General features: G+C 36.2%; 1 protein-coding gene across 6 annotated transcripts in view; it reads right to left on the reverse strand.

Moving 5' to 3' along the window:
- Positions 1-3703: 3703 nt before the first annotated feature.
- PTPRD (protein tyrosine phosphatase receptor type D) overlaps positions 3704-17346 on the reverse strand; it is a 529199-nt gene continuing 515556 nt past the window's right edge. For all 6 annotated transcript variants that reach the window (XM_037796885.1, XM_037796889.1, XM_037796888.1 and 3 more), the window contains 7 exons: positions 16934-17219; positions 16319-16497; positions 15576-15702; positions 14271-14396; positions 11579-11733; positions 8949-9084; positions 3704-7352 (listed from right to left, as the gene is read on the reverse strand). In XM_037796885.1, coding sequence (XP_037652813.1) covers positions 7284-7352; positions 8949-9084; positions 11579-11733; positions 14271-14396; positions 15576-15702; positions 16319-16497; positions 16934-17219 — 1078 coding nt within the window. In that variant the 3' untranslated portion in view covers positions 3704-7283. The remainder of the gene's footprint in view (positions 7353-8948; positions 9085-11578; positions 11734-14270; positions 14397-15575; positions 15703-16318; positions 16498-16933; positions 17220-17346) is intronic.

The raw sequence follows: 17346 nt of genomic DNA on the forward strand, positions 1-17346 counted from the left end.
CTCATAAGTTTGCTTTTTGCCCTCCTAATCAGTACCTCTGTCTTTCTCCTCTTGAGAGGGAACTACTTTGGAATCACATAGTATGAATTTCTTGTGTTATGATTTCTTTTGCTCAGTGTTATGTCTGTGATAGTCACTTACTGCTGTATATTATTTCATTGTGCAATTATACCACAATTTATATATCCATTCTACCTTTGTTGGACATTTGTGTTAGAGTTCTTTGGCTGTATGATCATTGTTACAATGGATATTTTGTTTATGTCTCTTAGTTACACATGTCCACATTTCTATTCATTATATAGCTACAAGTAGAATTACTGGGTGATAGGATGTGTATATGTGGTACTTGATTTTGTAATGGTATACTATGTTCCAACATGTTTGTAAAAATTGCATTCCAACAAGCATGGTATGACTGATCCGATTATTCTACATCTTCACCAACACTTGTTGTTGTCAGTCCTTTTAATGTTAGCCATTCTGGTACATGTGCATTGGTATCACTCTTTTAAAATTCCTCATAGTATTTGCACTTATCTTTTGCTTAAATCAGTTTGCTAGAGTTTATAAATTTTGTTAGCTTTACAAAGAACCAACTTTTAACTTCAATTTTGTTTAAACCATCTTCTATATTTGCTTTCAATTTAATCACTTTTTGCTCTTATTATTTCCTTCCTTTTTTTTTCTTGGAGTTGAATTAGATGTTATTTTTCTAGTTTCTTGAAATGGATGCAAGACCATCAGCTTTCAGCTTTTCTTTTCTAACATATGCACTTAATACTGTAAAATTACTTCTAGCATATGATTTTAGCTTTATCTCACAAGTTTTGATATGTAATATTTAATAATATTTTAGTTATTTATTTCCATTGTGATTTTCTTATTTGACGTGCTGGCTGTTTAGAAGAGTATTTCTTAATTACCATACATATCAGGATGACTATCTTTTTTATTGATTCCTAGTTTAACTATAATGTGGTCAGAGCACAAACTATGTATATTTTAAATCTCTTAAAATTTGTTGAGGCTTGTTTATGGTCCAGTTCCAAGTTGATTTTGATAAATGTCCCATGAGCTCTTAAATAATGTGTATTCTTAAGTTATTGGGTATAGTAGTCTATATAGGTTGTGTGGATCAGTTTGGTTAATCAGGCTATCTTTTGTAGCCTTACTGATATTTTGGCCTGCTTATCAATTACTAAGAGAGGTGTTTTAAAATCTCCCATTATGATTGTGGATATGTATGTTTCCCCTTTTAGTTCTGTCCATTTTTACTGTCTATAATTTGAAGCCAAGTGATGAGGTGCATATAAACATAGAATTGTTACATGTTTTGGGTACATTGAAGCTTTTTATTGTGAATTGACTATCTCCAGTCATGCTATATTTAATATTAATATAACTCTGTGCCGGTTTCTTTTGGTTATGCTTGCATAGTGTGTCTCTTGCCATTCTTTTACTTTCACTCTTTCTGCATTCTTCTATTTTAGGTGTGTCTCTTACAAGCATTGTATATCTAGACTGACAATCCACATCTTTAAGTTGGATATGCTCTATTTACATTTAATGTAATTATTGATATTTTTGTGTTTAAGTCTACCAAATTATTTTTTACCTTCTATTTGTCCCATCTGTCCTAGGTTCTCTTTTCTCTCCACCCTTGTCTTTTAAAATTGAATTTTAAAATTTTTTTCATCTTCCCAGATATTTCCAAATACCCCTTAATTACTAGTTAGAGTACTTGTAAATATTTTAGAACGTATAGCAAGTGCAACAGGGTAATTTTACCACATATTACTTATTAGTTTGATGCATTTTTTCCTTTAGTTTATTACTTATTCTTATGTATATACAAAATTTCACAATTTTACATCTTTCTTTTAAAACATAATCATTTTTCATGCCATATCTTTTCAAAAGCAATTTTATGCCTAATGTAGTACATTGCGTATGGTATAATGGTATTTATGTGTATGTCTATGTTACATATAGTATAATATACTATATATATACACGCAGACTATATATGCATGTGTGTATGTAAACACATACAACTTTACATATACATGTAATCATTCCCTTTTGGACATTTAGGCTGTTTCCAGTTTTATTTTGCTATTAGAAATACTGTAATCTATAACTTCATACTTCATAGATCTATATTTATTTCCTCAATATGCAGAAACCCATTTAAAATCCACACTTACTATCTAATAAACTATTATATTTCAATTTTTGGCAATTGTAAGTTGTGAAATTTAATCATGAATAAAAAGTCTCAAAACAATTAACTAGCTATTAACTAACAATGTTTGTGCCTGTGTACCTGTGAAATTACGTCAAATTTAGTCCCCTTTGGCATTCCAGTCAGACATTTCTGTGTCATATTGCATCACAATGGTCAGCATATCAAATATGATATACCGTCAACTTGTCTTGTTTTTCTGGTTAAGGATTGCATGCCTAAACAGTCATCGGGGTGATCACATTTACGACTCTAAAGGCCGTTTAGGTGGCAAGAAAAAAAGGAGATAAAAAGAGCCCAGTTGGCTCTTAGTACCAGGATTTCCACAATAATGTTTGGATTATGGCACTGTTTCATTCTCTCATCATTTCCGTGGCCACAAGTAGTTGCACCATAACCAACATACCTGTTCTTGGTCTTACTTTAACTCAGGTTGATTTGCAGTCAGTTGTTGGTCCCAACCCACATTCACTGCTTTGGCACAGTGATAGCCACCCTAAATCTATCTTCATCTGATAACTCAATCGGTACATTCTGTCTTCCTCTCCATACTTGGGTTCCTGAGATGATCACTTATCCCAAGTCAGATCAATTAGGGTCCTCCAGAATCCACTCCATTCTAAGACGGTTTGTGCTTTTAGACAAATTCTTCCACTGCTCTGGTGTGTAGTGTTAAGACCCGGGAGATTTTAAACTGTAAGAAAGTAGAAACCAAGGTGGGAGACAGGGAGAGCCATCAACCCTGAGACATCACCCAAGCCCTGAATCCAGCTATGCCTGAGCATATTCTGAATGTGTTAGTATATGAGCAATTCGAAGTCCTAACTTAATGAATCCAGCATTTCTCTTTATAGCAGTTGTCAGAAGTGTAATCTTATAACTATTTAATATTTGCCTCTCCCACTAAATTGTAGTCTCCATGAGAGCAGCAGCATCTCATTTGTTCAGAGTTGCAAAACCGATGCCTAGCCCAGTTCTGACACTCAGTAATACTGAATGATTGAATAAATAATTCAGCCAAGTATTTCCTTAGCCATGTTTCCAAAGATTTTAAGAAATGAGTTTTATGGAGGTCTTTTTATAAACAGGAGAACTTTTAGTTGTTTCAAGATGATAATACTTGTATATACTGTAATGCACTTAAATATATATGTATAGTAGTGTCTTCCACAGAATTTAAGGTTACACATGAGCTGTAATTTGAATGAAATTGCTCCTTCCTTTGCTGTGTGAACTTGGGTGAACTATTTCTCTGAGCCTCAGTTTGCTTATCTCAGTGAGATAGATAGGGATATACTACTTATCTCAGGGTAGGCACTTTTAAACTGTAGGTTCTCTATCAACATATTACTATGAGCATAAGGCTACCAACCAGATAGCTACTGAGGGAGAGGGAATCGATATATAGTCAGTTCCAAACCAGTATGTTTCAGTGGACAAAACAAAGGCCAGGGCTGCATAACACTGACGTTTTTATTAGAATTCATTTGTAACAAATGGAACTTGTGTCAGCAAAGAACTGATTTTCATACAGACTTCTTTCGCCACCAATGTAACGAAGTAAGAAAATAAAAAGCACGCCTTTCATTCTGTAAAACATTTACGCGTACTACTAATTAGAGGTAATTGTATTTTTTTTTAACAAGCCATTTTACAAGTTATTTTTGTTTTTTAGATTTTTCAGTCTATGCATCCAAAACGAGAGCAAAGAACACAACTGTTATTATCTTTGTAAAGACACTCCAAGCTTGGATGGCAAAGCCATGTAACGGATGGATAGGATGGATCTGTAGCCTTCTGATCTCTGCTGGAGTATCAGGGCACCCATGAACCCAAAGGAAACGAAAATCCGAAAAGGAAAAAAAAAAAAAAAAGAAAAAAAAAAAAAGGGAGGGACTAAAACAAAGCAAAATAAAAAATAGGAAAGAAAAAAATCTGTACATTACTGCAGAATTTTTCCCTTCCTGTCTTTATGTTATTTACATACACACAAATGAATTTCTGAAGCAGTTTCTTACAGATGGGTTCAAGTAATAACATTATTGGATGTAGAATCAATAGGGCAGTGCATAGTACAAAGGTATAGAAAGTGCAAAGTTCCCTAGAGGCCCTTCCCTCCCCTGGCTGTCCTCGCCATTGTCTAGCCATGCAAATCATTTTTAAAAAAGAGCTAAAATAAAGTTCTGTACAAATCACTTTTTATATATTTTGATTTTTTTTTTTTTACCATTGTAACTAATTACAAAATTATACATAACTACACATACATAGGTAAATAATAGCACCGTACTGGTTATGAGGATGAAAATAATTTGGAAACTTGAAAGTTTATGATAACGATAAAGATGTTTACCTGGGCAATTAAAACTAGAATGGTTGTAGAAAAAAAGCACAGAGTGGAATGCACATCAATGACACTAAGGGAGTTAATGGAGTTAATTCTAGGTATAGCTCTTGAACAGTAAGTTTTCTGGAATAGTCTCTGCCTCATTTGTCTATGGTATGCATCCCATTCATTTCCTTTTCGTGATTATTATTATCTTTCCCTTTGCCCTGTGGGCAGTTTTTATTTTAGGGAGAGAAACTACTGATAGGCCAACGGTTCTGGTGTGCAGTACTCCATCAGAGTCTCCGTGTCCAACATGGTGTGTCTGGATGATGCAGTGTCTGTCAGACCCCCTTTGTTTGGCTAAAAGAAAATGACAGCACTGAGTAATCTGGCACTTGGCTAATTCTCCAAAAGATAAAAACTGAAAAACAAAATAACAACAATAGACCCACATAGTGCACATTCTTCTCTGGTTCTGATGTAGGTCAGAGAGTCTCATTCTGAGGTAGCCTTCTAAGATACTTGTTTTTTTTTTTTAGTACTATACATATTTTTTCTTTTTAAAAATTTTTTTACAAAAGTGCTCAAATACAATGCTTGCAAGTGTTTGGTCTCTTGGATTTCATTCTGCTAACAATGGAAAAATGTGGAAAACAAAAATCCTTCCATGCAGTACATCAATGTAGCTAAAATTAAACCATAGTAGTATACCTAAACCAAAACTCTGTACGAGTTCCTTGGATATTTTGAGGGTTCTTTAAAATTGTGTAAGCTTATGGCAAACTCATGCCATCATCCATGGCTTCCAAAAGAAATTAAGTTGGAAAACTTGGGGAAGATCTCTATCTATCATCTATTTGTTTTGTTCATGTCTTTACCCCTCTGGAAAAATCCTGATGAAATATCAAAGATATTCCAATGTTGCCACTGATGGCTATAGTTATGATAAATTTGGTGCAGTTGCTGCATGTTCCAGAGCAGATTTGTAAGGGATTGTAAATAAGACAGTTTTTCCTGATGTTGACAAATACAAAAGGAAGATAGGCCCTGATGATCCAAGTGCTTTGGGCTGGTATAATTGCTAATATCCCCGACTTGGTTGAAAACTAGGAATGCATATTATTCAAAGAGTTTTTGTACATGTGAACAGATAATACAATTGGAAGTGTTAACAGGTATGAACTAATGAAAATGTGAACCAAAAGCTAAAAAGAAATGCTATTAAAATAGGCATCAATTATAATAAGGCACTCTAAATGCAAAAGTAAAACCAAACCAAAATGGAGTACAGCACTTTCCAGGAATGCTGTATGCCACAAAATGTTTCTGACTGAACACAAGTAACATGAGTTTGGCTTTGCCCCTGTTACATATCATAAATGCAAATTTCATAGCACATACTATAGAGGATATATGATTGAATACAGTTTTTTTTTAAAAACAACTTGGTAGCTGATATATTACAACATTCTCCCTCCTAACAGGATATGTACTGACCTTTTCCACATGCACACCTCTTAGATATTTAATTTTTATTGCACTAGAGTGTTACAAATATTGAACTTTGTTGGAAGCCTGGCTAACAAAATGTTATCTGTGAGTATGACTGGGTGGGTGGGGAAAGACTGGGTAGGCAATTAGGGGGTGAGGTTTGACAATCATTGATGTGCATTCCTCAATTCCCGTAAAAAAAAGTCAGTTTCATGATATTAAGAAATACAAATGTCATAAATGATGTTTACAGTATATGTTTTATGTGTGGATACACTGTCTATATATACATGGAGACCCTTATAAAATATGGGTATCTATGTATACATGTTAGCAGCAACTTTATACTTTGCGCCTCCCTGTTGATTCCCAAAACAAAATGAAACAAAATTCTCTTTTGGCTACTTGAAGAGACTGGGTACTTGCTTACCAATCAAAACTGAATAGAAGAGTAAAAGCAGTATCTGACAAGACTGACACTGTAGATTGAGTATTGCACAAAAATGTGCAAATTTTCAAATTATTAGATATTTCTACAGCAAATTATTACAGATAACAGTTCTACAGCTTAAAAAAACCTATCATTTGGAAATTAAAAAAAATGAAGTTATGTAACTTTTTTAAAATTTACTTTATCGAATGATACAGTTTGTTAAAAAAAAGTTTACACATTTAAAAATGAAGCACAGGTCAGCAGTATCTTTACAATACTAAAAAACTAAATCAAGGACTTTCTTTTAAAACATTCTGTCCCTTTCCCCCCCAAAAAATGGTATTATGAGCAGTATGGTGGGAAGGGGTGATGTCAAAGCAGTCCGTTTTGTTGTGAGAAGCCACACCAGCAAACATCTTGAACTGTAGGGCTCTTGCAGTTTCTCCTTGCACCTCTAAAGCAATCCTGAACAAGGTGGTGGTTCTTTGCTGTGATTTTTTTCCCTTTATTTTGAATCCTTGAGGTATCTGCAAATAAAATCCGTAGACACCTCACCAGTCAGGATTCTCTCTTATGTTCAGGTTAGATTATTAAACTGTGAATTCTTGGTCCACCTGGAATAGTTTTTGTTTGTGTTTAATTTGTTTTGTGTGTAGTAGTCCAACTAAGTGGTTGTTAGCTAGGAGTTAAGAAGGACTTCTCAAGTGCCCCATATGGCTCAGAAGAGACTCCATGGATATTGAAGGGCCTGCAGTAAAAAATCCAGAGCGAGTTGGGGGTTTCTACGTTGCATAGTGATCAAAGCTGCCCAGGTACTCTAGTGCAGCGCGATAGCAGAACTGATATTGATCCTGCAGGAAAGAAGGAGTGGGAAAAACAAGGAGAAGGGACCATGAGTCTATTTTAATAGAAAAGTGAAAATCAATGTTGCAAAACAAAGGTAGATTTAGTGGGGGTCAACAATCAATTTGACTAAAATAGCCTGCTAGTTCCAGGTAGTGACAGGTTGAGTGAACATTATCTTCCAGACAAGTGTGAATTCTTCTCCAAGTAGTATAAAACAACTGCCATCAACTGAGCACACAAACTCCTTATATGCCACAGTAAGTCTTTTGCAATTACCTGCTTATTTGTGATGATTTAACTAATTCTCAGTTTGCATATTTAGGGGAGGTTAATGCAGACACAAATATCCAGGGGAAAATCTGGATTCATTTATCTTCTGGGCTACTGCCAACAAAATTTGAATTTTCTGGAAAAAATATATTTAGATGGTAAACCATCATTTCTGACATTCACATATATGGGGGGGAGGCAGCCAAAGAGTACAGCAGGCACTGTTACAGAGGGTGCTGGACCTTTAAGCTTTTCATCCCCCAAAAATGTCATCACAAGATCAGGACCATGACAAAACAGTACCTGTGCCATTTGACTTTTATTCAGTGACTGCTAGATGCCTCTTCTAGAATGGCCCATACTAAGATAGACATTGTATGAGATATGCCCTTTTCCAGACATGGAGGAACAGTGTCATATAGAAATAACTCAGAGCATTGTTGGAGAGAAATTAGGAAGAGAAAAATGTAGGATTTTCCCCATAAAATAAACTTATTTTCCATAGCCAATGGGGCTGAAAGTAGATAGCTTCTATTTTGCTTAAATGTGCATTTTTCTACAGTAAAAATGGTAATGCAAAACAAATGGAGTTTCCTCTCCTGTCTTGTCACAGTAAGTTGCTTGGCTAAGTGTTAAGGCTTTTTGAAAGTCCAATTTCCCTCTGTCACCCCTAGACCCATTAAAGTTGTCAGGCTGACATAATGTTTTGAGTACTGTAAGCCAAAAGCTTACACTATTTTGAAATCAAATTCTGGAAGATACTTTAGAGGAATATAAATGCTACCACTCATATATTATCCTTAAAAATGAACAGTCAATAGACCAGACTGGCTAACTTATACTCTCATGCTACTCTGAGAACTGCTAAAATTTCCGTATCAATACTGGAATAGAGAAGTGTGTGTGTGGTGGGGGGGCTGCTAATTTTTCTAGGGCTTATCCAGGATTGAAATATTTAATGTAACCAAAATATAGTGCACAGGAAATCTAACACCTAGATATACAGAAAGGGCATTCGGAAATAAAATGGGCTGTGGGTCTGTTAGGTGCCAGGCATTGAGTTACAGATATTTAAGTTGAACTATATGAAAGAGCCAATTGTTTTTTTTTTTGTCAAAAATGGTTCACCCTAATATGTATTTTCAAGTAATTTCACAAGAGTCCTATTGACATTGTCATCCCTATTTAGAGAGGGAAAATGAGGTTTAAAAATATTAAATACATTTTCCCCACAGTATTTTGCCTCTGATATTATGAGTCCCTGGCCTCTAGCGGGTCTTGACTAGTAAAAGCTATTATTTGGCTCTTTAACTCATGGAGATTCTTCTCACCTCTGTCTGCACCACAGCTGGTCGTTGTGTTCTTAACATTTTGACAGTCTGGAAGATATCTACAACTCCTTCATATCTCATTCTTTCCAAAACGATGCTTAGGGTTATGAAGACTCCAGTTCTTCCAACGCCCGCACTGCCACAATAACAAAGGTAACGTTACTCAGTGAGATGCTCACAGCCTTGGCCACACTTCCCTGAAGGTGGACACGCCTCTCCCAGCCTCCACATTATATCCTGGTCCTCAGGAACATGTGACATCGAGCTCACTAAATGACCATTCTTGGAAGAATGTGTAGTGAGAATGGATGATGTTTTATAAATGAAAATGAGTTTTCAACTGGCATTATAGGCCATTCTGGAAAGACCCAGAAAACATAAGTACTGTAAAAAATAAATGGATAAAACACAATACTGTAGACCTTAAATGGATAAAACACAATACTGTAGACCTTATTTAAAATTTTTAAAGTTTGAAATAATTCAGAATATGTTATAATAAATTCGGCATCTTCAGTTTTTCTATGGCACTCTTCACTTCTTGTAGCCACTTAAAATCAATGTATGATGCATATTAGTCATAATCTCTTTATCATATCAAAACCAACATCTAAATTTGAATATTCTATGTACACTGTTATTTATTTATAAGATTCCCAAAAGGGTCTCTAGTAAAAAAGGTTAAGAATCACTGATCTATATACACTTATGCACTATTTTGAGATGCGCAGGAGCTAAAACATCAGGGTTCTTTCCACCAGGTTAGCAAGAGTTTCTCTCTTTGCTTCCTTTATTGTCTTAAGATAATGTAGAAACTTCACAGCTGCAAGAGAAGGAAATTAATTCAAAGCTTTTGTGCTCTTAAGAAGTAGGAAAGCATCCAGAGGTTTAGGTAATGAGGAAAACAGCAAATAATCTGAACAATCCCTGTATTTTTTTGATCTTAATTAAATGGCATGTGTAACGCTTGGGTACAGGCTGTAGAAAATGGATGGATTCATTTACTTTGGGATGTAGCTGACAGGCGTATATAAATAGTGTGGTGTCCCTTTATGAACTGAGATTTCTAAAGTCAAAAGAGAAATGTGAACTGAAGCTTGAAAATCCACTGGCAGTCTTTCAGAAGTGGGCAAGGATGTCTAGTAGCAGTCAGGGCTCTATGTTAAGTTAGAGCAAATGACCTTGAAGGTCCCTTTCAACCTTGAATGTCTCTCTTAATCCTGAGAGACTGTGATTTATGATCTGCTTATTGAATGGTTCAGGTTTTCTGAAGCCTCTCACCTCAATTTGATTGCTCAAATGGTAAAGAAATATAGTGTTTCTGACTTTCTACTAAGCACTTTCAAGAAAAGAGCAGACACTGGCCTTATAACTTTTGAAGTTACTGGCTTTATCATGTCACTTCAATAAATTATAAATAAAATAAGTAGTATTTTCAGGATGTTCCTAGATAGGCGAAAACATATAGAAGTTTTCTGGATATATACAAGCTATGTAAGTAACAAACCATAGTATTTATACTACAGGAATGTTTAAATCCAAGAAATTCTTTTCCTTATAGCTTATACTAGAAAAGTCTGAATTAACATTTAGGCAAATTATATGGAAAACTAAGGGAAATATCCGGAAAATTCAAGCCTAATATATCCACTTTCTCTGAATATTTCAGTTTATATGCCATTTCTCCCATAATCTTGGATAACTTAATACAAAGCAAATGTGTCTAAGTAAGGTCTAATAATCCTATAACATAACATGCCTAGGACACAGGGAGCAGGAAAGGATTTGAGAGATCTGCTAAGAAAACTGAGGTCCAGAGAGATTTTCCTATTGTTACAGAGGTGAAAGTGAGATAAGAACTTAGATATCTTAAAGTCCATATGTAATAGTTTTCCTATTTTGAGACAGTGCCTCCTATGGCACTAAGAACTACAGCTTTATTTTTTGAAACAAAATTTTTTTAATGCATGCTCTCAACTTGTTGGACTATAAAAAGATTAGAAACTGAGACTTCAAGTTACTACAATCCTACAATATATTAGTTTAAAGGAAGGTGAGTTCCTTTGGCTGGAAGTTTTCTGCATAGCAACTCCCAAAAGCACTAAATTTATATTTAATGTCCTTTTTGAACCATTTACTTGCAATTTCCATTAACTTCAATGACTTGAATTATAAAATGTTTTTGGAAACTATTGAAAATAATTAACTTGAAGGTGCTTCATTTTCTGATACAGCAACAATTTCAAGCAAATTGCAATTTTAACTGAGGTACCGTTCTAATCACTTATTGACTGGCAATAATTAGTTTTATCATTAGGCTTGAAAGCTATTAATGGTTTTTCCAAGAAGACAAACTTAGAAGAAAGATAGTTATCACTGCAATGCTGTGAAAACAAAGCAAGTAAGAAATGATTAACAGAACAAATTATCACCCAACAATTACTGTTAAGGTAAAATTGCCAAGGAAAACCACTGTTTGGTTCTTGTTACAAGAGGTAATTTTTTCATTTTATGGAAAGAAAAATTTAAGTTTTGTATATTCACTATAAGTTATGTATATTCACTATAGCAAGTTTGTGTAGTTAATGAATAGACACTATCACTTAAATCATTCTTCATGTTTAACTCACCTGCAATGGACTGAAATGGGTCCATCTTGGCCAAACTGCTCTTTTGTTTTATGGACTTGGCCAATGAAGTCAATAAATCCTTCTCCAGACTTTGGCACTCCTTGCTCTGGCCAGTCAGTGAATTGGAACTGCCTCACTGTTCGGGACTGACCATCCTGTAAAGGGAAAGGCAAATATCGACCACAAAGGAGGATTCCGGGGGCATTGCAGACTCCAGCAGCTATCACTTTTTTTTTTCTTTCCCCAAAAAGAAAAAAAGTCAGGAACATGTTTAACTAGAAATTTCATATTTCTTACTGTAAGCTTTGTGTCTTATCTGCTATTAGCATTGTCACATATATTTAAAATGCAAATTCATTTGCTCTTATAATGCAAGTTAAAAACCTGGATTCTTAGACAGTAACTAGCCAGATCACAACCACGTAAGTAAATGCTTCTGAGACTTAAAGTTTGGGTTTAAAATAATTGGCCATTTCCAACATGGGACACATATGCTATTTCACAACACTGAAAGGAGCAGCTAGGTGTGTCATCCTGACCAGAAATTTTGCTGTTGTCACAATAACTTCACATCTGCTCAGTCTGCTTATTGCTACCATTGTCTGTCAAGGGGTAAATGGTGACATTTAAAGGATCTGACTCGCATCAGGTTACTGCTGTTAACCTGGATGCCCCACATGTCTCAATGGCATATGATTTCTAGCCATGCCAGGGTACACAGCGTACAACACTTCACTATGCCATTTAGCCCACACACACACCCCAAGGAGACCAAAGACATTATTAGTACATAAAGACTCTATTTGGAAAAAGGACTCTTCATGGCTGATCACAGGAATTAAGGATGTTGTGAAGGGACAGAAACATAAACAAACCAAAAGGCAGGAAGAAAACTAGCATGAGGAGACTTTCTTTCCTGAAATGATTAGGCAAAATTGCTCTGAGTCTGAGAAGTATAAATGGTTCGAAAAGAAGACAGTAAGGCTGCTTCTGATTCCTTTTGAAATTTTAGTCTTTTTGGAAGCACAGCAAAAGCTATAGTGACCTTCAATTTACAGAAGCAAGAATAATAATTATATCCACCAGCTTTCACCCTGACTCATCAGAGAAAGAGATAATTCCAAACTACAAGCTTAGGGTGACTGATCCCATTTGTTTGAAGAGACTCTGCTCCCACTAAAGCTGTCACTAAAGTTCCCCCATTCCATTTTTGAACCAGCTCTTTCCATGTTACAGTGATTTAGGACATTTCTGGGTAAGGAGGCCTAGACTCATTCTTTCTCCTTTAGTGATACTGAGAAGAGGTGGCAGCTCAAAGAGTGATGGCTGTGTATCACTAGCCTGGTGGAGTTTGGAAACACACCAGGAGCACAAACACCAAGTGCTGTGGTAACTAAGACATTAAATAGATTTTTTTAACCCTGTAAGTTCCTATTTCAATCTTTCTTTTGCTTACTGTGATCAGATTGAATTCAGGTGCGTATGGGATTATAAAGACAGTATCTCTGCCATTTGTGGAGCTAGGCTCCTAGACTCTATCAGCAGAAATGGTTGGTGAGTTTGCCTGAAATGCTCTTAACAGTTTTCACTCACATACCTAATTATAAATTCCAAAAGGCATGGGTTTTTTTTGTTTTGTTTTGTTTTCTTCCACACAATAAATAGGGTAGGTCACCAAGGCACGTGTGCTTTGGAACTCAAAAAATAAGACCTAGGGACTTAACTGCTGTCTTGAGTACAGTCACCTTCTAGTTAAGACTTCAGACTTTCCCGGATTAACAGGGTTGTCACCTAGACCAAACATCAAGCTGCTAACCAATTTCTCTCACTGTAGGTCAACAGCCAGGGCCAGGCTTTGGGGATTAGGAGGCAATCTCCAAACATGAGTGTTGGTTGAGCAACCTGCTTTCCAGAAAAAAAGATGAATCAAGTAAATTGCTCTATTCTGGAGTTTTTATTCAGCACATCCACTGTGACAGTTCCAAAAACAAAGCAAGGCTTGGACTGACCCTGCTTTCCCCTAAGAGGTGTTCGTAATCACAGTTTGAAAGTGGCTACAGGCAAGGATATTAAAGTTTATGCACAGAACATCTTACATCAGGGCTGAACCTTGGACTCAGCAATCTCGGTAAGAAATGCAGAATGAAAATTAGCCAACAAGGGTCGTAGGTGCACAGCTTTCATGGACAGACACATTAGCACACGGAGGAATCAACCATGCCAGGAATCAAATTAGAATGTGCAGAGCTTGTCAGATTCTTCTAAAGAATGCCATTTGCTCTGCAGTTTTAAAATCATACCAAATTACCCTTCAAGTCCACATGACCTAAAGGGCTTTGCAAAACAACAACATATTTAGAACCTCAAGTAATGAAGAAGTAAAAAAAAAAACTATGAAAAGAATGAGCTGAGAAGGTGAATGTAAGCCTAGCCAACCCATCAGTATATGCTTCCCAGCACACTCACTCACCCCGTACATCCCCAAAGTTGGGCTGCCAGATGTTAAGTTGGAAGGGAAGCCAAACCTGGATTTGTGAGAACACTTGCCAGACAGAGGAAAAGTTACTTTAGTCCTCCAGGATGGGTGATATTTTTCCTCTTTGGGAGTATGGTGCCTTGGTAAATGTTTCTCCCAGAGGTACAATTTAGAGAACTTTTCATAAGCCATAAGAATATGGCTGCTCCAACTTACCCTGGCATCTGTGACCTTGAATTCCCTTAGGATATACTGTGGCATGTTATACTCAGCCATGGGGTCTACAACAAAGTACTGGTACCTTGCGGATCGTTCTGCTGGCCAGTACTGGTGACATTTTTCCTAAAAGGAGAGAAGATTTATGTTGTACTATGCAAAATGTCAGTAAGGTTTTATCTATCTAATTCCCTTCTCTCATTGCCAAAATTTTCAAAATTCAAGGCAATTCCAGTGCCATGTGACTCACTCATTTCTTCTTTGAGAACACAAGCTCCCTAAGGACAGGGCAACTATCTGGTTCAATATTTGCCCATCATATTGGACACACAGTACCTGGCAGTAGTAGGTGCTTAATACACATTAGTTGAATTGAGTATTTTGACAGAATAAGGGTCTTCATACCTACAAATTATCTAAACAAATATATCAGTCCTTGGCTACAATGGTGCCCATGTCTGTCAGTCATGCACTGCAGTAGACTAGGGCCATCAGGTTTGGAATGAAGAGAACCATGAAGTATGACTGCAAAAAGAAACCTCTGAATTGATTTAGTCCGACCTCATTAGCGACTTGGTGAAACGCCACAGAGTCAATAGCCAAATCAGAATAGTTATTTACTTTCCTAGTCCAGTTTTTTTTTTTTTTGGTCTCTTTGGGCTGTAGAAGTCAGGTTTTTGCTGTACCTCTAGCATTGAAATTAAGTAAAGAAGAGGAGAGAAAATATATTTAGCAAATACGGCAAAATGTTAAGCAATAGGTCCTTAGGTGTCTCATACTATTTTATATATATATATATTTAAGAATAGTCATTTTTTTAAAGGTAGATCTGAGATTACCAGATTATATCTTTAGAAAAAGTATGCAACTTTTTAACACGTCATTCAATTGGAAGTGGAAGATGGGCAAGTAAGATTTTGCTGCACAGATAAAGAAAATCAACATACACAGAACCTATGGCACATTTGTTCACAAAAGTCCAGCATACCTGAAGCCAAAGGAAATAAGAGTATGCTGAGGGTCAGGACATAAGCCAAAAAGGAGTTATCCACCCACTTATTTCTCTCTATTCTGTGTTTCACTGGAAACAAAGCCCTAGGTCTTTTTTCCAAATACACAAACCAAAGAACTTAATGAGGCTTTGCAAATTGGAAACCAACAGAAAGTAATGGCCCAGATGGCATCCAGAGCCCTCTGTATTTCAAAGAGATGATGCTGGCACTTGGGTTACTGAAATGAAATCCCCATTTCTCCATGGGGTAAATGTCTCATGAAGAAACACACTTATAGGGGCGGCACACTTACTCTGCCCATTTCACGCAGCTTGGTCAGCATCACTACAATGGTGGAGTTGTGTTCCCAGAGCATCCGCCAGAAGTCTTCCGTGGTCTCTGCCAAGGGCCCCTGGGTAGCAATGTAGGCTTTTTGTTGTCTGGATTACAGAGAATGAAAAGACTGTGTTAAAGTAATCAGAGATCATGCAAAGGCTCAAACTTGACATGTAAACAGTATATGTGGTAACAAAAATATTAAAACATATCATTAGGACCATTGCAGTAAGTTCCTGTTAACAACTGCTTAATCAAATGAGAGCACTTGGAATATTTTGAGGACTTTGCAAAAGAAATTGCTTTGTTAATATTATGATGTATGTCTTTATCATTATTATTTAACTTTTAGTGCAATGCTGATAGCTCAATTTCATGTGTCATACAAATCGCTTAAGAAACAGTTGTGCTGCTTCATTTTCTAGGAATGACACTAACACAATCTATTACATTTATGAAATACGGTGCAAAACAGCTTCTTTATTAACTCCTTCCTTATCCAAATGGTTCTGAAAGCAAAGTGCAGAAGGCCAGATTTGAACTCCATAACTGCTGCTTTGTACTCTACTCAAAAGTAATAACAACAAACAAACAAGGGACTGGCTGCTGACCTAAGCAGAAAGAAAATGGCTTTGAACAGATGAAATTCATTCTGGTTACGAAATGAGGGCACATGTAAATATCAAAGATTTGGACTGTCAGGACAGCAACAGTGTGTACCTGTATCCATCAATAAAACTGGCATTGATGTAATCAGATCCTTCTACTCCTCGGATAGGCTGCAGGCATACCCTCGTAGATTCATATGGCATAATATTAACAAGGCGATTTTTGAATTTATTACAAGGAAGGTTGGCACTGATGAACCTTGAGGTGTGAGCTTTAGAGCTGGCTAGACGCTGTTGAATGCAGAAAAAGAAAAACAAAGATAATTTTAGCCTATAACTTGGAAGCAATGTACGCAAGACTTTTTGGGGGTGTGTGGGGGGGTATAAATCTTTTGTTTACTTTAGAGCAAATGACTATTCAAACTGCCCTGCTTTACACTTCTACCAAAATGATTCTAAATAGCCTACTGGATTTTTAAAATATTATGTTCTGGGAGTATGATCTGCCAATTTATCGTAGGAGACAAGAGCTCAAGGTATTGTTAAGATCAAAAGAGCAGAGGGAAAGAGAAAGACAATGTTTGATAGCCAGACACTTTAGGATAAGGTCAAGTGAATCTTGCAGTTCATTTCACAAATTTCAAAGGTTGAGAAAATAGAGCTGTTACTGAGGGACAATCCCAGAATGACTTGCTCCTGAATCACCACGTCACATCCAATGCCATACCTTAAATTCAAGCTCCATTCCTGTGACATTCTCCCCTGCTTCTATTTGTGTCAGCTTCTGAATGTAGGCATACAAGTTTCTAGCTGGCACTTCGGTATTTCCACAAGTCACTGCCTCTAACAGTGCATCATGGATAAAGATGTATTGGTCTTCTGTTTGCACCATGTAATTCCTCTGGGCTCTCATTAAAGTTACATGGCCATAAATATCTACAGTTTTTTCATGCTTTATTCTTTCTAACATGGCATCTATTACGATGAAACAACCAGTCCGGCCAACTCCCGCACTATAAGGAAAACAAAGGGATAAGAAAAGTTTAAATAAACCAATCAGGAAACCAGCAGACAATAAAATTATTTTTATAATCCTTATTAATTAGTGTTTAAAGTCATTAATTCCACTCAATTGGCTAT

This window comes from Choloepus didactylus, chromosome 10 (genome assembly GCF_015220235.1).
Source record: "Choloepus didactylus isolate mChoDid1 chromosome 10, mChoDid1.pri, whole genome shotgun sequence".
Lineage (NCBI taxonomy): Eukaryota > Metazoa > Chordata > Mammalia > Pilosa > Megalonychidae > Choloepus > Choloepus didactylus.